Here is a 20,791-nt window from a genome sequence, read left to right as displayed (position 1 = left end):
ACCTACGTACATAATACGTCTACGTTGATACTACCTTGTATGTAAACTATCGTACTCCGTATGTACCGAGTACATGTATTTATGTCTTGCCAACCCCGTGCAGCCTACCTAGTACCACTTACATGTAAATTACAATGTGCATCTACGACCTTCAATACCCCAATGCGGGGAGGCAAGCTAAGCCGCTAAAATCCCCCCTCGGTACCTAGTAGTATGGATTTCACATGCAACGGGACGAGCATTCATTACCTAATGACGACATCTCAAAGCTATACATACAGCCATCCATTCCTTGTCCCTAGACTCCCTACAGATCAAATCAAGTTGTTCAAATTACTACGATATTGAATTTTGCTTGTTGAGCTATGTCAAACATTCGACACTAGTATTAATATTCCGAAGCCATCGAGTGAAATTACGGGATTGGATTTTCCCAATCTCAAGCGTCGTTCCTTTTCGGCGGTCGAAAACGAGTCGACACATTGACCCGTCCTTTTTCCACAATATTAATGTCTTATTTCCGTTAGACCCTGGGAGAAACTCCCTCGAGAAACTCTTGATCTCCATAGGATCAATGAACACTCCAACTGGGCCTTGACGAGTGGCTATCGTCTTTCCATCCACGCTGAAGAATAAGTCGACACAGTCCTCTTCCTCCTCGTGCCTCTTCCACGATACGTTCTTATCAACGTACACTGACAATCCGAAATTGACCTTAGCTAGTGTATTTTCGGCGTCTGTAGTACTGGCCAAAGGAGGAGGCCTATGGGAAACTTTTGCTGTGGGTGCTTGGATGAGCGAAGCTGCCGTCTCAGCCCCAGAAGATAACCCTTGATTGGGCTCTTGAAATTTAACTCCCAAATCTTTATTTTGCTTGTCCTTCTCCTTTTCAGTTTCACCTGGCAGGCTTTCGTGGACTCGCTGTTTGTCGGCTATATTTTCCGGCATTAATTTCTTGCTGTCAGAAACTTGACAGACTGGAGGAGTCGTGGGCACTGGAGACTTTTTGGGCGAGTGATCCCCCTTGGATGCGGGGCCTGTGTGTCGAGGCTCTGGCTGGGATGGCAGGTGGTCTTCGTTTGACTTGGCAGCGTTGCTTGAAGAGCTTTCTTGAGGTACCGGTAACTTTATCACAGATTTGTAGGTACCTACCGAAGCTAGCTGGCTATCAAGGCTGCGTACCGAGTCCATGCCCGCAGTCGTCGATCTCGCCAGATTCTCATCCGTCTTACCTGCTGGATTAGCCGGTGATTTTGGATCTTTGGAGCTCTCTGTACTTCTCAGTCCGTAAAATGCCCAAGGACGATTTCCGGGACTTCCGGATTCCAAAGTCGCTAAAGAGATTTTCGTCCAATCTTCTAATTCACATTCAAGTGTTTCGTCTATGTCGGATTCGGAAGTCCTGTAATCTTCATCGCCCGGAATCTCGCCGCCCTTTTCTCGCCATTCATTCAAGAGCATCTCCGTTTCTGTCGTAGCAATCGACTCTACTTCTGAACCTGAGTTGTCTAAGTCGTTGCTATCTCCCGGTGGGTGAGATTTTGCGTTGGCCGAAATGACTTCTTGCGTCACAGGAAATTTGGCATTGATTGATTCGTTTATCGGTGTGAGCGGTGAAGGTGAAGGACGACGAAGTGTAAGATCTAATGAATGCATCATGTAAGCGACGAAGGAACCGCTGATGATTACGAAGATATCCCAAGTACTTACCATTGATCCGAGCCCTTTCCCGGTCTTCCCACCCCTTAAAGCCCTCCCTCTCCGCAATCCAACGACGGGCTGCATTGAAAGGGTGGTCCGGTGGATATGATACTTTGCTTTTATAAAGAGGGAACTCTTGCAGGTCCCGAGCTGCTATCCAACCCACAGTTTGCGACTCGTCAAAAAACATAACGGGGAACTTTCTCAACTTGACCTTAGAACCTCCATCTTCATATCCTGCTGCCCAGCCTATTATTTTATTTACACCATACTTATAGCAGTTTGGTGGTTTTGAGTCTTCCTTAAGTAAGCCAGTGTGGTTCAGATCGGTGTTTTTTAAGCCACTGCCTGCTTGGTCATCCCACCCGAGGATTAAGACTGGATATAGCTGTTCGCTCTTCTTATGATGAATGTCGGCTCCCCATTTGCCGTAATATATGTGAAATGTCTTTGGGTGTGTAATCCCATGCCAAGGCTCCGAGGACTTTCGTTCAGACGACGGTGCTTCCAGTAGCTCATGCTTCTCTGCAGCAGTGATCTTTCGAGTAGGGGTTGCTCCTGGAGTCGGCCTTGAATTTGTGTTAGGTGTGGGTAGCTTAGTGGACTTTTGACTTTTAAACTGCCGTCTGGAATATGCCTTTTTTAAAGGCCGCTTCAAGTGTTTCCAGGGGGGCGGTTTGTAGCCATTATCGTAGGCTTCCACTGCAGCCTTGTTGTTCATTTTTGCGAGACTGGCATTGCAGTCGATCACCTGATAACCGAGTGTCCTCACAGCCATATCCCTATTTCTGTCTGGGAAGCCGTGATACAGGCCACTAAGATGTTTGGCTGCGCCCTGTACAGGGTGCCTGGTGAACCGAAGCCCATGCATCTCGCACTTCAGTATATACCATCGTCGACTGCCTTCTGGCCACTCAACGATCATATCCTTGTGCTTCGCATGACCGCCTTGGAAAACCTGCTCGAACGTGATCGTTCTTTCAGGTGGCTGACTTGTCGCGGCTTGTATTTCTTCTTGCGTTTCAGTTTGTAGTGGACTAGTTGGAGTAGGCAAAGAGGCTACAGAGGTATCAAGGCGTAATCGTTTGGGAGCCTGCTCTGGAGGGGGGGATGCCCCATGTTTTCTGGACTGGATGCGCATTATCAGTCGCCGCTCTCCACAGATCACCTCCTGCTGAATGGTGCAGGTCAGGGGTTTGGTCAATTTAGGTAGCGGGTTTGGATTCGGAGGCGCAGTATTCCACGATATCGATCCAGCACTTACATCTTGCTTCTGCGGGCCTTCATCCACTGTGTCATTGAGAGTTTCAGGCACTTTCGGCAGAACGATGGGGGCTACAGTTGGCAACTGTGCGCTCTTGGCCATACCCTCGAGTTTTGCATGGAGATCACTCTTTTTTTGAGCCAACTCCTTCTTGTGGATCTTCTCAATCATCTCGGTGTCCTTTTGGTGATTCAATTCAATTCGTTGCAGATCTTGCTCGAGAGCCTTTTCAGCCATACGTAAGACGGCATTCTCATATAAGTCTGCCGGCGTAGTAACTCTCAGTCTTTCAAGGTTCTGCTCATTAGCTTCGCGAAGCTCCTGTTTCCTCGTCTCGAGGATCTTTTGATGATAAGCCATGCAGGCTTTATATTCCATGATCAAACGATCTATCTCCTCGTTCCATGACTGGAGGGCACCAGTAGCAGCCGAAGGATCCATCGTGTCAGTAGATGTTGTACTTGTATAATTTCAAATACTGCTCCTACGATCATCCACTAACAGCCAGATAGTCGAAACGAGAGCAGAGAGTGTGTTTGAGGAGACATCCCAAGTTCGATTTATAGAGTAATTTATTCCTAACGTTAGATAAGTCAGCTCGACAAATCGTGAAAGGATGACGAGCACCACAACTATAAATATCATTAATATGGCATTTATTGATGGCCTCGAGTAAGATGAAGAGTGATGAGATTGATAGATAACCTAGGTATCTACCCTAGGGTAGATACTTAGGGTAGGTCATGAAATTCCCATTGCCACCCAGATCCGTAAGTAGCAGGAGTATTATGAGGTGTATATACAGGCAGACATCATTAGATAGAATGAGATGTGTCGAAGGATAGACAGTGGTCAAAGCAGACAGCATAATGTCAATAGGTAGGTACTTACAAGAGGGCGTAAGTGCTTCTAAATATTTGCCGAAGGCTATACCTAAAAAAACGATTTATAAAGAGGAGCTATGCCCGGAAAATAAAAAGAGGGTATCAAGAATAGCGGCTTCGTAAGGAGGATATCATGACGGCTTATTTGGGGACTAATTGGAATGAAATCGATCCGTGTAAGTTGTTCGATTGGGTTTCAAGGTTGAAGTTGGGTGAAGATTCGAATTTGAAGTACAACATTGAACGTCCAATGTTTGGCGTTTGATGGACCCATCATTGGTGGATGCAGGTAGTGTATTAATAGGTAGTCCAGGGACTCCAGGCTGCTATGCGCTTACCACCTGCCATAAATACCCCTGCAACTAACTAATTGATAATTAAGAGAATTAAACTAGTGGGGACATCCATAACTATAGGTTCAAGGTTAATATGCATATAGTCATAACCAACCTTCAAGTTATACTGCCTACATCCATACCGTTGACCTACTCAAGGTAGATACCAATCCTTCATACTGCTTTAACTTCAAAGGAAGTATATAGGGACATATGTATGCACCTCCTCTTTCTTTTTCTTTTTTGTTTCATCAATACAAACGGGCATGCATTGAAGTTTCAATCTTCTTTTTCATGCAAGTACCCATACCGGCCTCGACTACGTGTATGTAAAGGAGGGTCCAGTTAGACTTCATTATATGTAGAGCCTTGCTTACTAATTTTTAATGATACCTTCAACAGTCGAGAGAGTTCGACATCACGCTAACTCAGCGACGTTACGGTCCATATGGGGTACCTTATAGCCCGCCATGTACTATTACATAGAACCTAGGCATGTATTCTAGGTATATGTACTATACTTATTCTATAGGTTGCACTTTTGCTACAGTTCTATAATAGATAGTAACCTACCCTAGGTATGCATTCTACATAGGTAGTATTCAATCCTCTGCCTATCCTGTTCAAGTTAGGTAGGTAGTGCTCATCCGGACGCCTCTCCGAGTGGCCTCCCCTAGCGTTTTAGTACAATACATACACAACGTAGGTTGGTAGGTGAGGCTGAGATTCAGGCCATTGGCTTAACCCGGTTATGAAGACGTCCTTCCACTGGCGATGCGACTCCTAACGTCTTGTGTAAGCCATGTCTGAAACATATAACTACATAGGTAGGTAGGTAGGCAGAGTAGTCAAAAAGGTGACCTTTGCATGGCCTACATAGGAAGGCAAGCATCTAAGTTAATTTCGACCGCAGCCGCCGTACTAGGTATTCCTCATGCATGTTGGGCGTGCCGGCATAAGCGATTTGCAATCCTGGAGTCCGAACCCGTTTATTGACACTTGCGCTGGTACATAGTTGGCGATCATTGATGACTTGGGAACTTCACTCCCTGCTCGACGTAGCAATATAGCAGAATTTTCTGCGATGGCATATTTTACTCGGATAGAGAAGTAAAATAAAAATACCACCCAGCCAAGCTCGCATTCTAGACTTTAAGCTTTGAGCCGGTGGCCGTTCTATGCGATGGAAGTTGGGGTAGGCTCCGACACGCACGGCTAGCAGGCCTAAATATGATACATGATATATATCATATTTAATATATGATATCTGTCAACGAGGACGGGTTTCGGCAAGGTCTAGGGTTAGGCAAATCTAACTACCTACATATGCTGACGAAACTCCAGCCCCCTTTTATTTCCTCGACGAGAAAGATGAGTCCTTCAACGCCATCTTCTTGTGGAAAAAGCACCGAATCAAACTTGAAGGAGTGCATAGACTCAGCTCATCATGCAAGTGTCCTACAATTCAACGTTCAACTATCCGAACTTGACGCGTGCTATCAGTATTGCAGACCCAAACTAAACACATACATTAGGTATGTAACAGGTATCGTAGTATTGGCTTTAATTCTTATTATGCCGCGCCTTTTCAAGAGCTCCGCCGTGATTTGCCATCCTGTATGAAACTCCGTACCAACCAGACCACCAGAACGTACCCTTCCATCCTTGTAAATTTACAGCCTCGCCATTTATTCTTCTTACCAGAACGAACACCAGCCGATGTAGTGCTGACACAGGTTCTCTAGCTTTGTAGCCTCCATGATTAACTTGTTGACCTGTGTCACAATGTCAAGTTCTTCCGTCGGCTTGAAGTCGCGTCCCGTCAGCTTCTGGTTCACGCGGTCCAGTACTTCCACCGCTCGTGCGTTCTGAATCTCGGCCATTTCGCCGTCCATCTGGCTTGCGTTAATAAGGCTTGAGTTGGTCCGTGCTCGAGCTCTCGAGCCGGGTGGGCCGCCGGGGTGTGCCGCATCAACGGGTCCTGCTCCTGTAGCTTGTTGGGCCGCAAGGAACTCCGAGGGTGGGTGTTCCGCATCCAAGATACTTGGTCGGCGGGCTCGTTGAGCACCAGCGCCCAGAGACGATTCACGCTCGGAACGGAAGTTGGGACCAACAGGGGAGGCAGCGTTGGTGAGACGCCAAGTTAGTAGAGGGTCATGGATAAACTACAACGCCGATTTGTTAGTATGAAAACTCAACAATGTAACAAATGATAGAACTTACAGCTTCTAGAACTGCCATGACACTTTCTTTGTTCTCCCGAAGCACGCGCATGACGTGCTCACATGTGATCCGGAAGCTACCTTCGATGTTGCTAACCTCCATGGCGTATGTAAGCATTCTAGTGAGGCGGAATGGGACTCGTTCAGGGTATTTATCTCGCTTCATGGCAACTTCGAAACAATCGCCAAAATCGATATGGATAATCTTCCCTGTGATACGGTCCAGCATTAAATTGCTAGGGTGCCTATCTCCAAGGCCAAGGATGTATCCAACCATGCTCATGACACCCAGACTGCGCGTGTAGTTGGTGCGTCTTTCCAGCCAGGCTTCGGAACTCTTGCTCTTCAACCAAAGAACACGGTACAGATCCTGTCCAGTTGTGTTATCTAGCGCATAACCAAACACTTCGACCTTTTGCATGAGAGTAAGATTGTCATAATCTGGAGCCATCTGCAGCATTATGCGATGCTCTATGTTCAGAAGAATCTTGCGGCTCTCACGATACTCACGTATTAGTACGTGCAAGGTATCGCTATTCGGCACCCAGCCAAGGAGACCAGAATTCTGGCTAAGAGGGATAGCCGGATACCGTTGAATTCCAAGATGACGTTTGTAACACTCCGAGTCGTTCGCGAGGAGAGTGTTACATAAACCGAACAGCTGCATAACCCGCTCATCTTGTCGGATATCCTCGTGTCCTTTTAAGAGGAAGGAATATGAGTTTCCGTCACTTCCGATGGTGTTCAACTTTCTTGGCCGTTGTTTCGAGTTAATAACACTAAATGTGGTATCAAATGACAAGATTCGAACAATAGGTGCACCACTCCTGTATGTGCCAGGCACGGCTAGATCCAGGTTCTTGGCTGCTAGCAACTTGGGCGAACAATACGCCAGCTCTAGCGAAGACATTTGCGGGAGCTGTCTTCCTATTCGGCGGAAAACTTGGTAGTAAAGGTCCCATGCCTGATTTAGATCATTGACATCGTGACTACCTTCATATTGGCGGCACCATTCCCGTGCTTCTGTGAGATCGCGACCAAAAGTCTGGGCAAAGCTTATTTCCCGCAATGTCTCTGGGCCTCGCTCGAGAAGCTCGTGTAGCGGGCCAAGTGTGGCAAACATTCCCTCGACGTTATGATCTCCAAAGTACAGTCTGGAAGCCTCCTCGAGTCCTTCGTGCCAAAGTTCGTGCCAGAGTACAGCTACACGAATAAGCTCATGACTTACTGTGTCGGCCTGCTCAACGAGCTTAGCGCTGTGCGCACGCATGCTGTCCATGATCAACGCCGCCGATTTCGACCTTCTAGAACTCTGCGCCGACTTCATTGCCACGGTAAGCGGATAAACCAAAGCCTGGGGATGATTACGCCCAACATCGGCGAGTAGGTTGTGAATCGATTGCCGCACACGCGTATTAGGCTGGTTGATACGCGCAATGAGTTGAGGAATAACCTCCAGCCAGGTATCGACACTGACGGTCCCGAATCCTTGAGTGACGGCCGCATTCACTTCACTACTGCCGCCATGGGCAAACCATAGAGTGAGTAGACGTAGGGTGTCTTGGAGAGAGCTTCCAGAAGATAAGGCAATGGACTTGAAGAAGCCTTGGACAGCGGGGACAACATGATTGATAACAACGGAAGGATCTGGTCTCGGCACGGTCCTATCGGCCGGAGGCGTCAAAGCTTGGACTATTTCGAAGTTTGCCAGTGCCCATGCGTGCCAAGCCTTGTACCATTTCGGGTTGTATTGCGTGGCTTTCGAGTAAGAAGTCAGAATTTCTTGGACGTTGTGGTGCTGCCAGCCCTGCTTGTTCAGTGCGACTTGCCATTCTCCTTGCTTGAGGAAGCATTTTGCGAGAAGAACGGTCTGGTCTTGAATGATTTTCTGTGTCCTCGAATTAGGCAGGCCACTAGTTTCCACTCCATTGTGGAAGCCATATTCTGTGATCGATTCTGTCCCATTAGGCGCAGCTTGTATTGAAGCTCGAGCCAGCTCTAGGTTTTGGGCCGAGTCTGCCGTGAATTTTCGGAGACAAAACAGCGTTTTCTCAGGATGACCGGTTTGACGAAGTTTTGCCTGCTGGCCGTATTCCCAGTAGAACTTCAATACAGCATAGACAACTTGAGGCGGGATTCTGGTAGCTGCGGCTTGCTGAGTTGGGCCATTTTGAGACCAATACGGGATGATTGTATCCAGAGGGTGATCAGTGCCGATCAGTTGCTTGAGAGACTGCTCAGCTAAGCCCATCCTCCCTGACTTTCGACACAGGTTCGCAAATTTGATCCACATATGCATATTCTCTGCTGGGGTAATTACTAGGCCGCGAAGCCTTAGCATACGTTGCCAGACTTCGACGTTCCTTTGGCATCCCTTGAGACGGCCCTCCCACGTACGGCGCATCGTGGCTTTCTTCCTATCGTTGGCCTGCTTGTAAACGATGATCTCTTCGAGTTCTGCAAGCATCTGTACCCGGACAATAACCTGATACGCTCGGTTATAGGACTCGCTTATGAGTGCGCTAAGCTCAGTGTCTAGGCCTTCCCGTGTCTGTTGAATACAAGCGGCCGCTTCCCCAAACTGATTTCGATGGAGCGCCAATATCGCCCCAAAGAAGGATCGGTCCGGAGATTGTCGCTTCATGGACTGCAAGTAATTGTCCATCGAGTCCCATTTGCCTAGACCCCAGGCAGCCGCAGTTGCAAGGGGTGCAATACGCCTTTGAATCTCAGGCGCCGAGTTGGCCCACGTATTGCTGGTCAGGCTGGCTAGAGCATCCCATTCGCCAAGAGCGTGGAGGCAGCGCATCTTGCCCATGACGATATCGATCGGAACAACTTGATCAGGCGGAATCTCAGACTCCCTTTTATCATAAAACTGCAGCGCTTCCTCCCATCGTTCCAACTTCTCAAACCATGTCTCTCGCAGTTGGATACCGTCCTTATATAGCTGTGCCTTGCGGAGAATGCCAATAGCAGCATCGTACTGCTGGAGTTGATTGTTGATGACAATGAGCGCTTCGACCGCCGGCCCACTTTGGTCTTGAAGGAACTCCAGTTCCTTGTAGTGAAGGGCCTTCGCGTATGCATGGCAACGACCGGCCTCTCTACCGAGGACTCTAATGTCAATAGGCAAGGCCTTGTCGTCGTGCTCCATAAATTCGGCCAGATTCAGAAGGAGTCCGAGCAAATCTGGCGGCACGTTCTCAGATCGTATTGCATTTTCAATATTCTGGATCAGCTCATCTTGAAACTGCTCGTAAAGCTCACTCCAGCACGACACAAAGGCCGAGTTGAACAGTTCACGAGCAAGTGCCAGGTGTACGCTACCAAGGATAGCGCAGGCACGCAGGGCATGATTTGGTGACTCGGTTAATAAAGTGGTACTGAAGCGCCGGAGCCACTCGTGCCAGTCCTCCTTAGTCGACTTGCCTTTGGTGTCCCAGGCGGCCTTTAGGTGTATCGCATTCATCTCAAGCTTCTTATTGCCGAGGTCAGCAAAGGATGGCTCGTCAGTCTGGTCGATGAACCGAGTCTCAGAGCTCAGGTCTTGCGGCAATGCCTCGCCTTTCTGCAACTTGCTAACTAGCAGTTCGTAGTTTTGGTGCTGAATCTGGTGGGCTTGCATAACTTTGTTCACCGTCCCTATGAAGTGAAGGTAGTCCCTGCCGAGCTGCTGGATCAGGGCACACAAGGTATCTAATGCTGCCAGTCGTAAGGATGACTCTCCGCTGGCAAGAATCCTAATCAACGGGTGGATGATCTTGGCGGCATAGTCATTAAGATTAACTTGCCGAGAGATTTTGCCAATAGTCTCGATAGCTGATTTCCTTAAGAATGCTGGCTGGCCCTGTTTCTCAAACGTTCGCACGATTACGGGAATGATGAGATGCATATACTCCTCACTGCTGGAGCCAAAAACTAAAAAGGCATGCAGGACTTTCTCAGAAGGGATCCTCTTAGTAGTCGCATCCTCTTCCAAAACACCAAGCATCGCAGGCAGCAGGCTCGCTAGATAGATTTTGAACTCCCCCTCCAAGGATCGCGAAATAGCTTCAATTAATGACAATATCGTAGCCTGAAGCGATGGCGATTCATGCCAGTGTAAGTGCAACGATTCGATGATTTCAGGAAGGTAGTTCCTGATATGCTGCCGCACGATGCTGACCAGAGTAGCAAGTTGGTTGTAGTAGGATTCGCGCCGAGTCTGGGGACAGTCTTTGATCACCTCCAAGAACGCCGGGATAATACGGTCCAAAAAGGATACACATTCAAGCCCCAACGTGCGGAATATGTTCATGATGGCCTCAATCACGGCAGCATGGTGCGAAACGAGAGACGTGTCCTTCAAGATATTGAGGAGAGCGTTGATCACTACTGTGGGATAGTACTCTTTATTAGAGGGCGTCAATCCTGTCATCATTAGTGATATATCGGTCATCCGATTACTCTCAACACGCCGTTTGGCGTCAGGGGCGCGTTCCTCGACTTGCTGTTTGTTCCTCGTGTTAGCATTCTGTTCTAAGGATTGTGCTTGATTGTTGTAATTTTTCTGTGACTTGTCACGGGACTTTTTGTAAGGCTTCATCACTAGATTCAAGGAACTTTCGCTTTTTCTCTGGTGTGGCGGCTGTGCGTCGGATTTCTTAATCGCGTTGAGAGGACTTCCATTCCCAACCGCAGATTTTACACCCCTTGAATGGTTTTGCCAGATGTCGTCATCTTGGGAAATGTGTACCTGATGTCTGTAGGGGTCTAGAGCGCCCAATATTCCCATGAGTTTAATTGTCTCTTGACGTAGAGGTCCACGTTGGGGTTCCGCACGAATGATGTGTTGAAGGAGGTCAAGTAACTCGGGGTATTCGAGATAGGGGTCAATCACGTAGCCAGAGTTGCTCGCAAGTTGACCCAACGTGTGCAGCGCCGCTTCGCGTTTCGCAGTTGAGGAATGGTCTTTCAATGCCTCGATAATGATGGGCATGAGTTTGTCTTTATAAGGGAGCATGTCCTCTCCTCCAACCGTTGCAAGCTCGCCAATAGCCTTCAAGATAGTAGCTGCAACGGCATGATTGGGGTCGCTAGCCTTCGGAAGGAGTACTGAAATCATAGGCTCGACATATGGTTTGATCAAGCCCTGAGCATTCTGAACCAAGTGACTGAGAAGTTTCGCGCTCTCCTCTTTATTCCGTGCGGCTTCCGAGAACTCAAGCTCGGTGAGCATCTGTATTAGTGTCTTTCGCAGCGAGGGTATCACATAAGCTGCATTGTAATGCGCCAACCGTCCTATGATTGATATAGCTACTTCCCTGATCTCGAATACCTCATCATTGAGGGCGAAGAAGAGTGTGCGAATGTTCTCGGCCTTGGCGAGGTGTGGATCGAATCGTTCATCAAGGGCAGCTAGAACTGTTGTCCGAATATCCGGATCCGGATCCGATACACCTACAGTTAGTAATTTCTCAATAACATCACCGACTACCTGCAATGCGTGATAGCTGGTCTGATTCACGATCGGGTCCCGCACATATAGTTGACAACATGTGAGAGCGGCTGCTTTGCGAATTTCAGGGTCGTCATCTTCAACGTATTTTATGGCGACATCACGAACGAACTCGTTAAGGATATGGCCTTGGTTGGAAGTTAGCACAGATCTATATTCGTCTATTATATGTTTTGCTCAAGAAAGGTCGCACTGAAAAGGGGCGGGTGAGAGAAATGAAAAAAAGGGGGAGGGGTGAAGTCGTGCAGGAGTGAGCGAGCAGTGTAATATTCGTTATTTACCTGAAAAATCGAAGCTTCCCAACGTGTTTAAAGCGAGCTTCACTTCAGCCTTTCGATGTTCATAAGCTTGCGGGTCTTTGGCGTCCTTGGGTATAATGGGAACTGCCGAGAGTGTGTTCGGGGTAGGCGCCCCGAGAGGTTTAAAAGGTTCTCCACACAAGACTCTACTGAGCATATCAAGCAGTCTTTCCTGTATGGTTGCTTTTACCGGCGGGATATAGAAAGCCATGTCAACCAAAGCTTGAGTGAGCTTCGATGTCAGCTCACAAGCAAAGATGGGATCCAAGAGCGCCTCCATGTACTTGCTAAGCGTTTGGCCAACCGCAACAGCCAGTCTACTAATACAGTCGAAGACCGGATCTACGGAACCTCTCTTCCGAGACTGGATGCTCAGGCCATCGCGGACATAGATGAGGACGCCGTCAAGATATGGCGCGATGGCGCTCTTAACCGCATTAGCGACGTTTCCGATGGCGAAGAAAGCATCATTTCGTTCTTTGTCCTTCTTGAGCATCCCAGAAAGATACACCATGAACTTATGAAGGTAAGTTTGGGCAAATTCGGTTGGAGCATAATTGGCTAGGTCGGGAACTAACGAGACTACGGTCTTCCGAATAGTCGCGTCGCGATGATCCTTGTGACGGAAAACGATCTCGCAGGCTTCCGGATAGTGCTCCTGCATGTACATGCCACCTTGCCCAAGGAGTTCCTTAAGCACTAGCAACGACGCATGGACATACTCGACGGTACTGTTCTTAAGACCGGCAATAGTTTCGTTGTACATCTTGGTCATCCATGCCTGCTTCATCTCCTGGTCTCGTTCACGAATAATTTTAAAGCAAGCACTGACGGTTTCTGCAGATGTTGCGCGAATGAGTTGGCGTTGATCGCGAAGGCCAACCCATATTAGATCGAATATCAGGCCAACATACGCGTACATCAAGGTAGGCGCATTCCGGGCTAATTCGCGAAGGACCAGCACAGCACTGTATCTCTTCTCCTCCACCCTATCCGACTGAAGCCATTCGAGAGCAGTTTTGACCTCAGATTCGACCAGCTCGGATATAAGCGAACCACCAGGACGACAGAGCTTGCCAAGAGCCATAGCAGCAGGCTGCATAGGTACAATATCTTTCCCCCGTAAGATGGTCTTGAGGTTCGCGGTGAATCGGGTGTATTTGGCGGTTACATCGACACCTTCAAAGTTAACGAGGGCTTCGAGGGCGTAGACACCGCCTAATCGTTCGGAGGAGTCGTTGCCATGGAGCATCAAGGTAGTAATTTTGTTATTGACGGAATTATAGAATACAGTGAATTGTTCTGGTTGTAAATCTGTAGTTGAAAACACCGGCGTGGTTAGCTGCAAGTGTACTAGAGCAGCAGGGCAGAGATTGCCATCAAATGTCTGCCCTGGGGATCAAGATGGTACGAACCTCTATAGCAAACAATGACCAGATCATGGAGCTGGTTGGCAGCTCGCTTTCGTACGTCGTCGCCGGCTCTTGACTTCAAATCTCTTGTAATATTATCCAGAGCCTCTAGGGCCAGCTGCTGCTGTTGCGCCATGATGGGCGACAGCTAGAGTCCAGCGTCGCCTATGCTGGCGTTGCTACTTTCTTCTCCCTTCTTCCTTCAGCTGCGTTGAGGACCGACCAGCTTCAGGAGCTATATGTATTCAAACTTCATCAAGGATGGAGAGTATCGACGAAATTTGCGACATTCGATCGCAAGGGTCATAAACTAAAAGGAAGATACTCTAGCAACCCAAACTGCGGGCGCTGTAAAGTTGCAACAGCACTACCTAATAGGTACAATAAAGGGAGGAACGAAGTATGTAAAACGGAAAGTGGACGCCGTCTGAAAAGGACGAAGAAAAGCGAAAAGGCCGAGTGGTTGAAAAGCGGTAAGTAGTATGTAGGTATGGTAAGTGCTGCTACTACTAGTAGTATGTATGTAAAAGGTGACGTTGATTTTGTTGGAGCGCACCAGACAGGTACCGTAGGAGGGTAGGTAGATACCTACCATGTAATAGTTTAGTGGGATAATGGGATTAGGATAGGATAACCGCGGTGTTTCCTTCTTGCTCAATCAAGCAATCGCTCAATTACTCAAAGGTTGTGACGGGGATATGGGGTTCAATGTTGTACAAGGTTATGTGATATGCGGACGAGACAAGGAGGAACCGCTGTAGAATTCCCTAGCACCGAATTAGTGCACTTACATACTACCTAGGTACAATACAATACCCTACCTCTAGGTATGTAGGTAAATATGTCAACGGTAATGCGTATATTCTGTCACACTGTATTTGCGACATTAGCGTCTCTCTTCCATCATTCTAAGTTTCCAAGGTTACGTATCGGATGCTATAACGATTATAATCCTTTCAACCTTAACCTACATACGTAACCGCCCTGACATCTTAGCTCCTTAGTTGTGCCTATTATTCAATGTTTAGGCACGCCATGGGCAACCGGTACAGTGTATAAATCTTGGCCTTAACGGTACACATAAGCTTTATCTTATCGATAACTAACAAAGCATAGACGCGTTGCAGGCGTGTAAATTGGACCCTTGCATCTGCCATCTTGCCTTCATTATGTAACCTTAGTACCTAGTAAGTTCATACATAGTAATAGTTACATGTACCTATTAGAATTCAATAGCATCTCAATGCATACCTAAGTTGGAAACCTCCAAACTCAACAGTCTCTTCATCGCTTCAAAATCAATCACACATCCATCAACACCATGGGTAACGACGGCGGCTCCATCCCCAAGCGCCGCGAACTCGTCCGCGAAGCCGCCCGGCTCCCCAACGCCTCCGAACTCAAAGCCACCGCCCTCGAATCCCTCGTCCACGCCTGGACAACCTGCCCACTCTCCGATGCCCCCCTCGACCTCTCCAACACCGTGTCCGACTGGCGCGGGCGCCTCTACAACTACGAGTCCGTCCTGCAATGCCTCATGCCCGCCTCGTTCGAGACGCCCCTGCCAGAGACCCAGGAAGCGGAGTTCGCCCGCACCGGCATAAAAAACCTGAAGGATGTCGCCAAACTCAAGATCACCACGAGGAAAGAAGAAAAGGGCAGTCGCGAATTCGCCGCCTGCCCTGTCAGCTTGAAGGAGCTGGGTGCCGCCACGAAAGGCGTATATATAGTGCCGTGCGGTCACGTCTTCGCCGAAGTTGCTATGAAGGAGATATTCGATACTGAGAAGCAATGCCCCGAATGCAGCGCCCCTTTCGAAGAGCGCGATGTAATTCCTATACTCTCGACCGATGAGGGTGAGATAGAAAAGCTGGCCAAGAGAATAGACGACCTAAAGGCGTTGGGTTTAACGCACTCCCTGAAAAAGGATAAGGGCGCTAGTAAAAAGAAGCGCAAGGCTGAAGAGAAGGAGAGGGATACGGATGAAGCACAAAAAGAGAAGAAGGATGCTAGAAATACTGAAAAGGTTAAGGAAAACAAGAAGGACATATCGAGCCGCATAAATAATCCCATGACGGCGTCCCTAACAGCCAAAGTCCTAGCGGAGCAAGAGGAGCGGAGCAAGCGACGGAAAATGGTGGGCGGATACAAGAGCAGCGAGGCTGTCAGATAGATACCAGGACATCCTGAAATCTGCTATTTTTTACGATTATTCCTTCGTAAATAACGTGACTAGCTCTGCACCTAACTAATGCTCGCTCTCTGCTATCAAAAATTCATTAATCTCATCATCAAAGTTCATCCTTTACATGTCCAGGTTCCACGGCTTCCTCGCAGACTGCCGGCGTGCCAACTTCCATCTTGTAAACGCACTTCTCCATCTCACTAATTCGCCATAACTCCTCGGTCTCGGCGCACGCGAGCCACACGTCCGTTTTCCGGTTCGGCCCATTCCAGCAATGCTGGCCGTTCTCATACCGCAGTACGAGGCGCTTGCCCCTGCCGAGCCCCTTACCATCATGACGTTCATCCTCATCCGCCTCATCCCAGTCGAAGCGATCAAAGTTGCCCATGTTGGTCTTGCCACCGCCCTTCTTACTCTTCTGGTTCGTCTTGTCTAGCCAGCACAGCTCGTACTCGTACTCACCCGCCTCCGTCGAAATGCACTTACCCTGAAGCTGCCGGAAGATCTCGTCTTGGCCGTAGTCTTTCTCCAGGTCCCGTTGCTGCTCTTCTAGCGTTCGTCGCTTAGCGTTGACATCGTTAGCTACTGCGTCGTGGGCTTCCCGGGCCGCCTTAACCAGACGAGATTCGCCCTTTTGGGAGCCACTGTCAGCCAAAATGCCATTCTCGATCAGCCAGACTCGTAAAAGTGTGATCTTGGAATGAAGGAATTCTCGAAGTGGCTCAGGAAGGTAAGCCTCAAAGCTGTACACTACACTACTTGTTAGCCATGATCAACTGTGAACTTGGTAGTTTACTTTCACACTTACAAATATCGGTATCGGTAGCTTCGTCTTCATCAAACTCTTTCCAGTTGATGCCCGAGCTTTCACCATCTTCTTTCATGACTTCCTGGATGTCCGCCTCGTTGAGCTGTTCCTGAGCTTCTTCCGTTTTCTTGGCGGCATAGTCTTCCCAGCCTCGAACGGCCTTCTTGACACCTTCGTCGTTGAAATTGGGGTTGTATTCTTCCTTGAAGGCAGACAAGATTCCCTCCAGCTCCGAGACCTTCTGTTTGAGCTGCTGACGCTCGTTCATAACTTTGCTCAGAGAGTCCCGCAGTTCGTTTACTCTCGTCTTAGCCAGCCCAGCCAAGACGCCAAGTTTTCCTGGCCCTTCGCTCTTGACAACCTTGAATCGTTCTTGGAGCTCGACCTCGTCAAGCTTCGCCTTCAATTCATCCCGCTTGGTCTCAAGCTCCTTGACCTCCCCAGCGAGAGCGACAACCTTGGCTTCAACCCGGCGTCGGAGTTCCTTAGCTTCCTTCACCATCGTTCTGCGGCGTTTGTTGGCACGCTCTAGGTTTTCTTTCCGCTCTTTCTCGATACGTCTCCATTCCTTACCGATTTCGGCACACTTGTTCTCGCACTTAACTCCACCCACATTCCCGTACTCTTCGGTACCATCACAGCAAAGGTCATAATCGCATACTCCATCATTTACATACATAAAAGGGACGTATGTGCCGATATGACCTTCGTTAGCACACCAAAAGCCAGGGAGGGCATTTGTAGTATTTGTGGTTCCGGAGGATGAACCAGGGAAGGGTTGCTCTGGGGAGAGGTGGTCGAGTAAGGCACAGGCAGCAGTGCCAGGCTCATCAGAACCATCGGGGCAGTCACACGAGTTATCGTTGACTCGAGAGGCAGCGATTGATATTGAAGGGTGGCCTATACAGGTGAATGTGTCTTTGGTTTCGTAGAATTTGACAACTAGATTAAATTAGTTAGTTTTACTTAACGGTCATAGCTTCATCTGTGCATGGCGTAAGAGTTTCGATAATTGAGAATCGAGAACAGAAACATAATCCGGAATGAGGGCACACAATAGAAAACTAACATTCAGGGCCAACACCACGTGGCAAAGAACTTGCTGAGGCAATCCCATTCGGAGCTATGATGCCTATTAGCATCAAAGCCTCAGATTGGCGCATGGTTACGGATATAAAACAGGAGGAGATGTCCGCATGAATATAAATCAATTGGAAAAGTACGAGCACGAGAGATTGGTAAAGCTTCACATGTGCAACTCCAAAATCCAAAACCCCAAAAAGTTACAAAAGTCCAAAAAGTTAACACGAAAGCATCTCCAGATAGTTACTAGGTATATCGTCCCCACTATAATGCAGCTTGGCAACCTTGTTCCCTTCATAATTAGCGGGTAGTGGTGGGTACCCCCACTATGTGCCATTACTACTAGTAGTAGTTATGCACCAATTGGCGGGGTTTATATAATCAGATACTGCCTCATATTATGCATATTGTCTAAAACCATATAGGCTAGGTACCTAGGTTAGCTTGGTACTAGGTAACATACTATGGCCCTTGGTAACACACTTGGTAACGTCCCTAACCCTCCACGATTATCCAAACTCGTTGAATCTACACTCGTCAACCGTCACTCTGCAGTCCAAATTCATAAACAATGATTGTGAGACAAGTAGCAGAAGCGCCCGAAATCATTACATCATTAAGGGCAAAGTACTCACTAACCTGCTGCTTGCTTCATGAGTTAGTAACGCCTCGATTTATATATAATATCACCAGTTTGTTAGTGGTCCTTGTATACTTGGTAGGCATTGGATCTATTGGGGTCGAAGAACGAAAATTTAAGCCGAGATTAAAAAGAATAAAACAATAAAGAAAAAAGGAAATCATCAAAGTTCCCGAAAAGGGACTGTACCTAGTTAGGTAGATCGTAGACATGTAGGATTTCGTGATACTTACACCACTCAAGCACTGCTTCACGAAAGATCATATACTCTCGGTAACAGTGAGAAGAAGAGCAATCACAACCTTGGAACGTTTTTTTTTTCATCATGTTTTTGGTATTTTATCTGTGTACCTAACTAACTATCGTAGAAGGCCTGGTGTAGAACGCATGCGCAAATATCTTGTTCGACTGCCGTTTAAATGGCTCGAACGATTCCCACGGTTAGATTCCGTATCCTCTCTGTAGAGGTAGCAAATTGCAGTAGTATCTCATTACCTAGATAGGTATGAAACTAGCAGTTGTAGTAGCAATAGTGAAGATACTTAAGTTCTCCCGAGGTAGAAACTTAATAGTCTTCTTCTATCTGCGTCCGAACGTAATCGGGGCCGTACCAGTCTAGGAAGCTTGCTTCCTCAGCGCGACCTTCTGCCCAGTATTTTTCGGAGGCGGCGACGAAGACATTGTGTAGAATGACCCTTTGTCGGTATCGACTGAATCTCTCCTCGACGGAAGCGCGTTCCTAGTTTCGTCCTCGATTCAAGATTCCGTCGCTGTTGGCGTACCAGATCTCGTCGACAGAGAGCCACCAGGAAATCAGTTGCTGTGCAGCAAGATTACCAATGTGCAGAGGGACGTGAACTTCACTCTCCCAAAGTCCCACTCGTCTGAACTTATCGTGGGTGAGGAGGGCCTGCATTTTGTACATCGGGAGGAACCGTGGAGCCGCAGTAATATCCTCGCGGAACTGCAAGACTATGGCAGTCGCCGTTAGTAGGTGGGTGGATAAATAGGGGAAAGCCTGGTTTCCATTGAAACAAGAAAATGGAATTTTTACTTACCCGCATCGGTAACAAATCGGCCGAAAACCTCGGGAAGGCCTCCGATCATGCAGATGTCGTACTTGGGAGACAAGAGAAAGCCGTCTCCTAGGCAAGATTGAGGAGATAGCCTCATCGTCTCTCCCGGTGTGAAACGACGATAGGTTTCCATCACGAGGTAATATGCTTCTAAGCACACGAACATCATCTTGATCATCGGGGCGTCCTTCACAGCGATTCCGGTCTCATCTACCACGATTTGAACGATGCGGTTCTCGTCGTATAAAGCTTGCTCCCAGATGCGCTTTCGGATTACATACGGGAGACGTCGGAACTGATGAAAGGTTCCTGGGCTGTAGACATTTGTGCAATTAGTATTGATAATTGAGAATACTGACTATCCAACATACCTGTCAATACCGAAATCAACGTCATCTTCGAGCTCGATGAGATCAGGTTCATGGCCGCCTTGGACATGACTACGCTCGACAATGCCGTTCTCGGAATTGTTAAAGTCATGTGAAAAGCGCATGATATCAAAGGTGGCGGGGCCAGGGCCAGAGGCGGCGGCATTGTCAGCGGAATGGCCATCGGACATGCCAGCATCATCACCAGTGTCACTATGATCAAATTCAATGAGATCATCGGAATCATCGTGGTTGGCGCTCGCTGGAGATGCGTCTTCAAGTTGCATGAGACCTAGGGCAGTGGCAACGTCAATGACATCGCCATCATTGATCGAGGAAGACATGGCGACTTAGTTAATAAGCACCTAGATACGAAGATTGAAGAAAAGAAGAGCTGAAGATGAAGTGCATATCGTGATGGCACTGAAGAATATAAGGAAGAAGGTGGGTGATTCTTCGTATTTTTTTCCTTTAAATATTCGAATATTTCGTGCAATTGCCTAAAAATTTTCATATGAAATATTTAAGGCAACTGCGTTCGCCTGATTAGGTAGTTGGTACAAACCATACCTCCTGCCTCGATTGGAGCAGCAAGTTTAGTAGGGAGGTCACTATTTCACGATGCCCCGTGGAGTAGTGGGGCGACGACGAGGTTCTGGCAAACACCGCTGTAGGCAGGCAAAAAGCCATACTATATGCGGTAAGTATAGGTGAATTCTTTGTCCAACTACCGCCAGTCGTATAGCAGGCGGCACAAAGTGGATGAGTACATTGAGTTCACACGAGTTCCTTCCCAGGGGCCACCTACAGCCCTATCTACCTAGACTACAAGGCTCGGCATGCCCTTAGGGTAGGAATGAGCATCGACAGCACCTACCAATATAGCTTTTGTGCAAACATCATGGTGAGTATCGTGACTCCACCTGCCCTCAGGTCCCCTAATACCAGACATGGAGGAGTTGCATGTATGTATGTGTGTATGTATTGAAGAGGTAGGTAGACGACGTGTATTTA

The 20,791-nt window shown here is 48.0% G+C and overlaps 5 protein-coding genes across 5 annotated transcripts; 1 reads left to right on the top strand and 4 right to left on the bottom strand.

The window, feature by feature from the left end:
* Positions 1–139: 139 nt before the first annotated feature.
* Positions 140–3,878, bottom strand: GGS25DRAFT_497368 (uncharacterized protein). Its single transcript, XM_049261613.1, has 3 exons — positions 2,966–3,878; positions 1,711–2,830; positions 140–1,643 (listed from the first exon to the last, which is right to left on the bottom strand). The coding sequence occupies exons 1-3, from the start codon at positions 3,404–3,406 to the stop codon at positions 364–366; spliced, it is 2,841 nt and encodes a 946-aa protein (XP_049116173.1). The 5' UTR covers positions 3,407–3,878; the 3' UTR covers positions 140–363.
* Positions 3,879–5,844: 1,966 nt separating this feature from the next.
* Positions 5,845–13,868, bottom strand: GGS25DRAFT_349486 (FAT-domain-containing protein). The gene is made up of 4 exons (XM_049258031.1): positions 13,621–13,868; positions 12,188–13,519; positions 6,408–12,034; positions 5,845–6,349 (listed from the first exon to the last, which is right to left on the bottom strand). The coding sequence occupies exons 1-4, from the start codon at positions 13,751–13,753 to the stop codon at positions 5,882–5,884; spliced, it is 7,560 nt and encodes a 2,519-aa protein (XP_049116172.1). The 5' UTR covers positions 13,754–13,868; the 3' UTR covers positions 5,845–5,881.
* Positions 13,869–14,412: 544 nt separating this feature from the next.
* GGS25DRAFT_349476 (DUF602-domain-containing protein) lies at positions 14,413–15,849 on the top strand. The gene has a single exon (XM_049258030.1). The coding sequence runs from the start codon at positions 14,939–14,941 to the stop codon at positions 15,788–15,790; it is 852 nt and encodes a 283-aa protein (XP_049116171.1). The 5' UTR covers positions 14,413–14,938; the 3' UTR covers positions 15,791–15,849.
* On the bottom strand, positions 15,850–17,911 carry GGS25DRAFT_349446 (glucosidase 2 subunit beta). Its single transcript, XM_049258029.1, has 3 exons — positions 17,680–17,911; positions 16,611–17,552; positions 15,850–16,552 (listed from the first exon to the last, which is right to left on the bottom strand). The coding sequence occupies exons 1-3, from the start codon at positions 17,771–17,773 to the stop codon at positions 15,909–15,911; spliced, it is 1,680 nt and encodes a 559-aa protein (XP_049116170.1). The 5' UTR covers positions 17,774–17,911; the 3' UTR covers positions 15,850–15,908.
* A 669-nt stretch (positions 17,912–18,580) lies between these two features.
* GGS25DRAFT_532861 (uncharacterized protein) lies at positions 18,581–20,121 on the bottom strand (the record flags this gene model as incomplete). Its single annotated transcript, XM_049265628.1, has 4 exons — positions 18,581–19,028; positions 19,116–19,305; positions 19,392–19,723; positions 19,781–20,121. 4 exons carry the CDS (start codon positions 20,119–20,121, stop codon positions 18,899–18,901), a joined length of 993 nt encoding a protein of 330 aa, XP_049116169.1. The 3' UTR covers positions 18,581–18,898.
* Positions 20,122–20,791: the final 670 nt, after the last annotated feature.

Source organism: Hypoxylon fragiforme (genome assembly GCF_022984875.1).
Source record: "Hypoxylon fragiforme strain CBS 206.31 chromosome Unknown GGS25scaffold_6, whole genome shotgun sequence".
NCBI lineage: Eukaryota > Fungi > Ascomycota > Sordariomycetes > Xylariales > Hypoxylaceae > Hypoxylon > Hypoxylon fragiforme.
This window is presented reverse-complemented; position numbering and strand designations above follow the sequence as displayed.

Excerpts from the sequence above, each read along its gene's own strand:
- GGS25DRAFT_497368 (XM_049261613.1), bottom strand. The coding sequence starts at position 3,406 with ATGGATCCTTCGGCTGCTACTGGTGCCCTCCAGTCATGGAACGAGGAG. Across the intron at positions 2,831-2,965 it reads AAGGCCCGCAGAAGCAAGAT|TCCAGAAAACATGGGGCATC; the intron begins GTAAGTGCTGGA and ends ATGCGCATCCAG. Across the intron at positions 1,644-1,710 it reads GGAAAGGGCTCGGATCAATG|ATCTTACACTTCGTCGTCCT; the intron begins GTAAGTACTTGG and ends TGCATTCATTAG.
- GGS25DRAFT_349486 (XM_049258031.1), bottom strand. The coding sequence starts at position 13,753 with ATGGCGCAACAGCAGCAGCTGGCCCTAGAGGCTCTGGATAATATTACA. Across the intron at positions 12,035-12,187 it reads GGGAAGCTTCGATTTTTCAG|GCCATATCCTTAACGAGTTC; the intron begins GTAAATAACGAA and ends CTTCCAACCAAG. Across the intron at positions 6,350-6,407 it reads TCATGGCAGTTCTAGAAGCT|TTTATCCATGACCCTCTACT; the intron begins GTAAGTTCTATC and ends TCGGCGTTGTAG.
- GGS25DRAFT_349476 (XM_049258030.1), top strand. The coding sequence starts at position 14,939 with ATGGGTAACGACGGCGGCTCCATCCCCAAGCGCCGCGAACTCGTCCGC.
- GGS25DRAFT_349446 (XM_049258029.1), bottom strand. The coding sequence starts at position 17,773 with ATGCGCCAATCTGAGGCTTTGATGCTAATAGGCATCATAGCTCCGAAT. Across the intron at positions 17,553-17,679 it reads ACGTGGTGTTGGCCCTGAAT|TTGTCAAATTCTACGAAACC; the intron begins GTTAGTTTTCTA and ends AATTTAATCTAG. Across the intron at positions 16,553-16,610 it reads AGCTACCGATACCGATATTT|TGTACAGCTTTGAGGCTTAC; the intron begins GTAAGTGTGAAA and ends CAAGTAGTGTAG.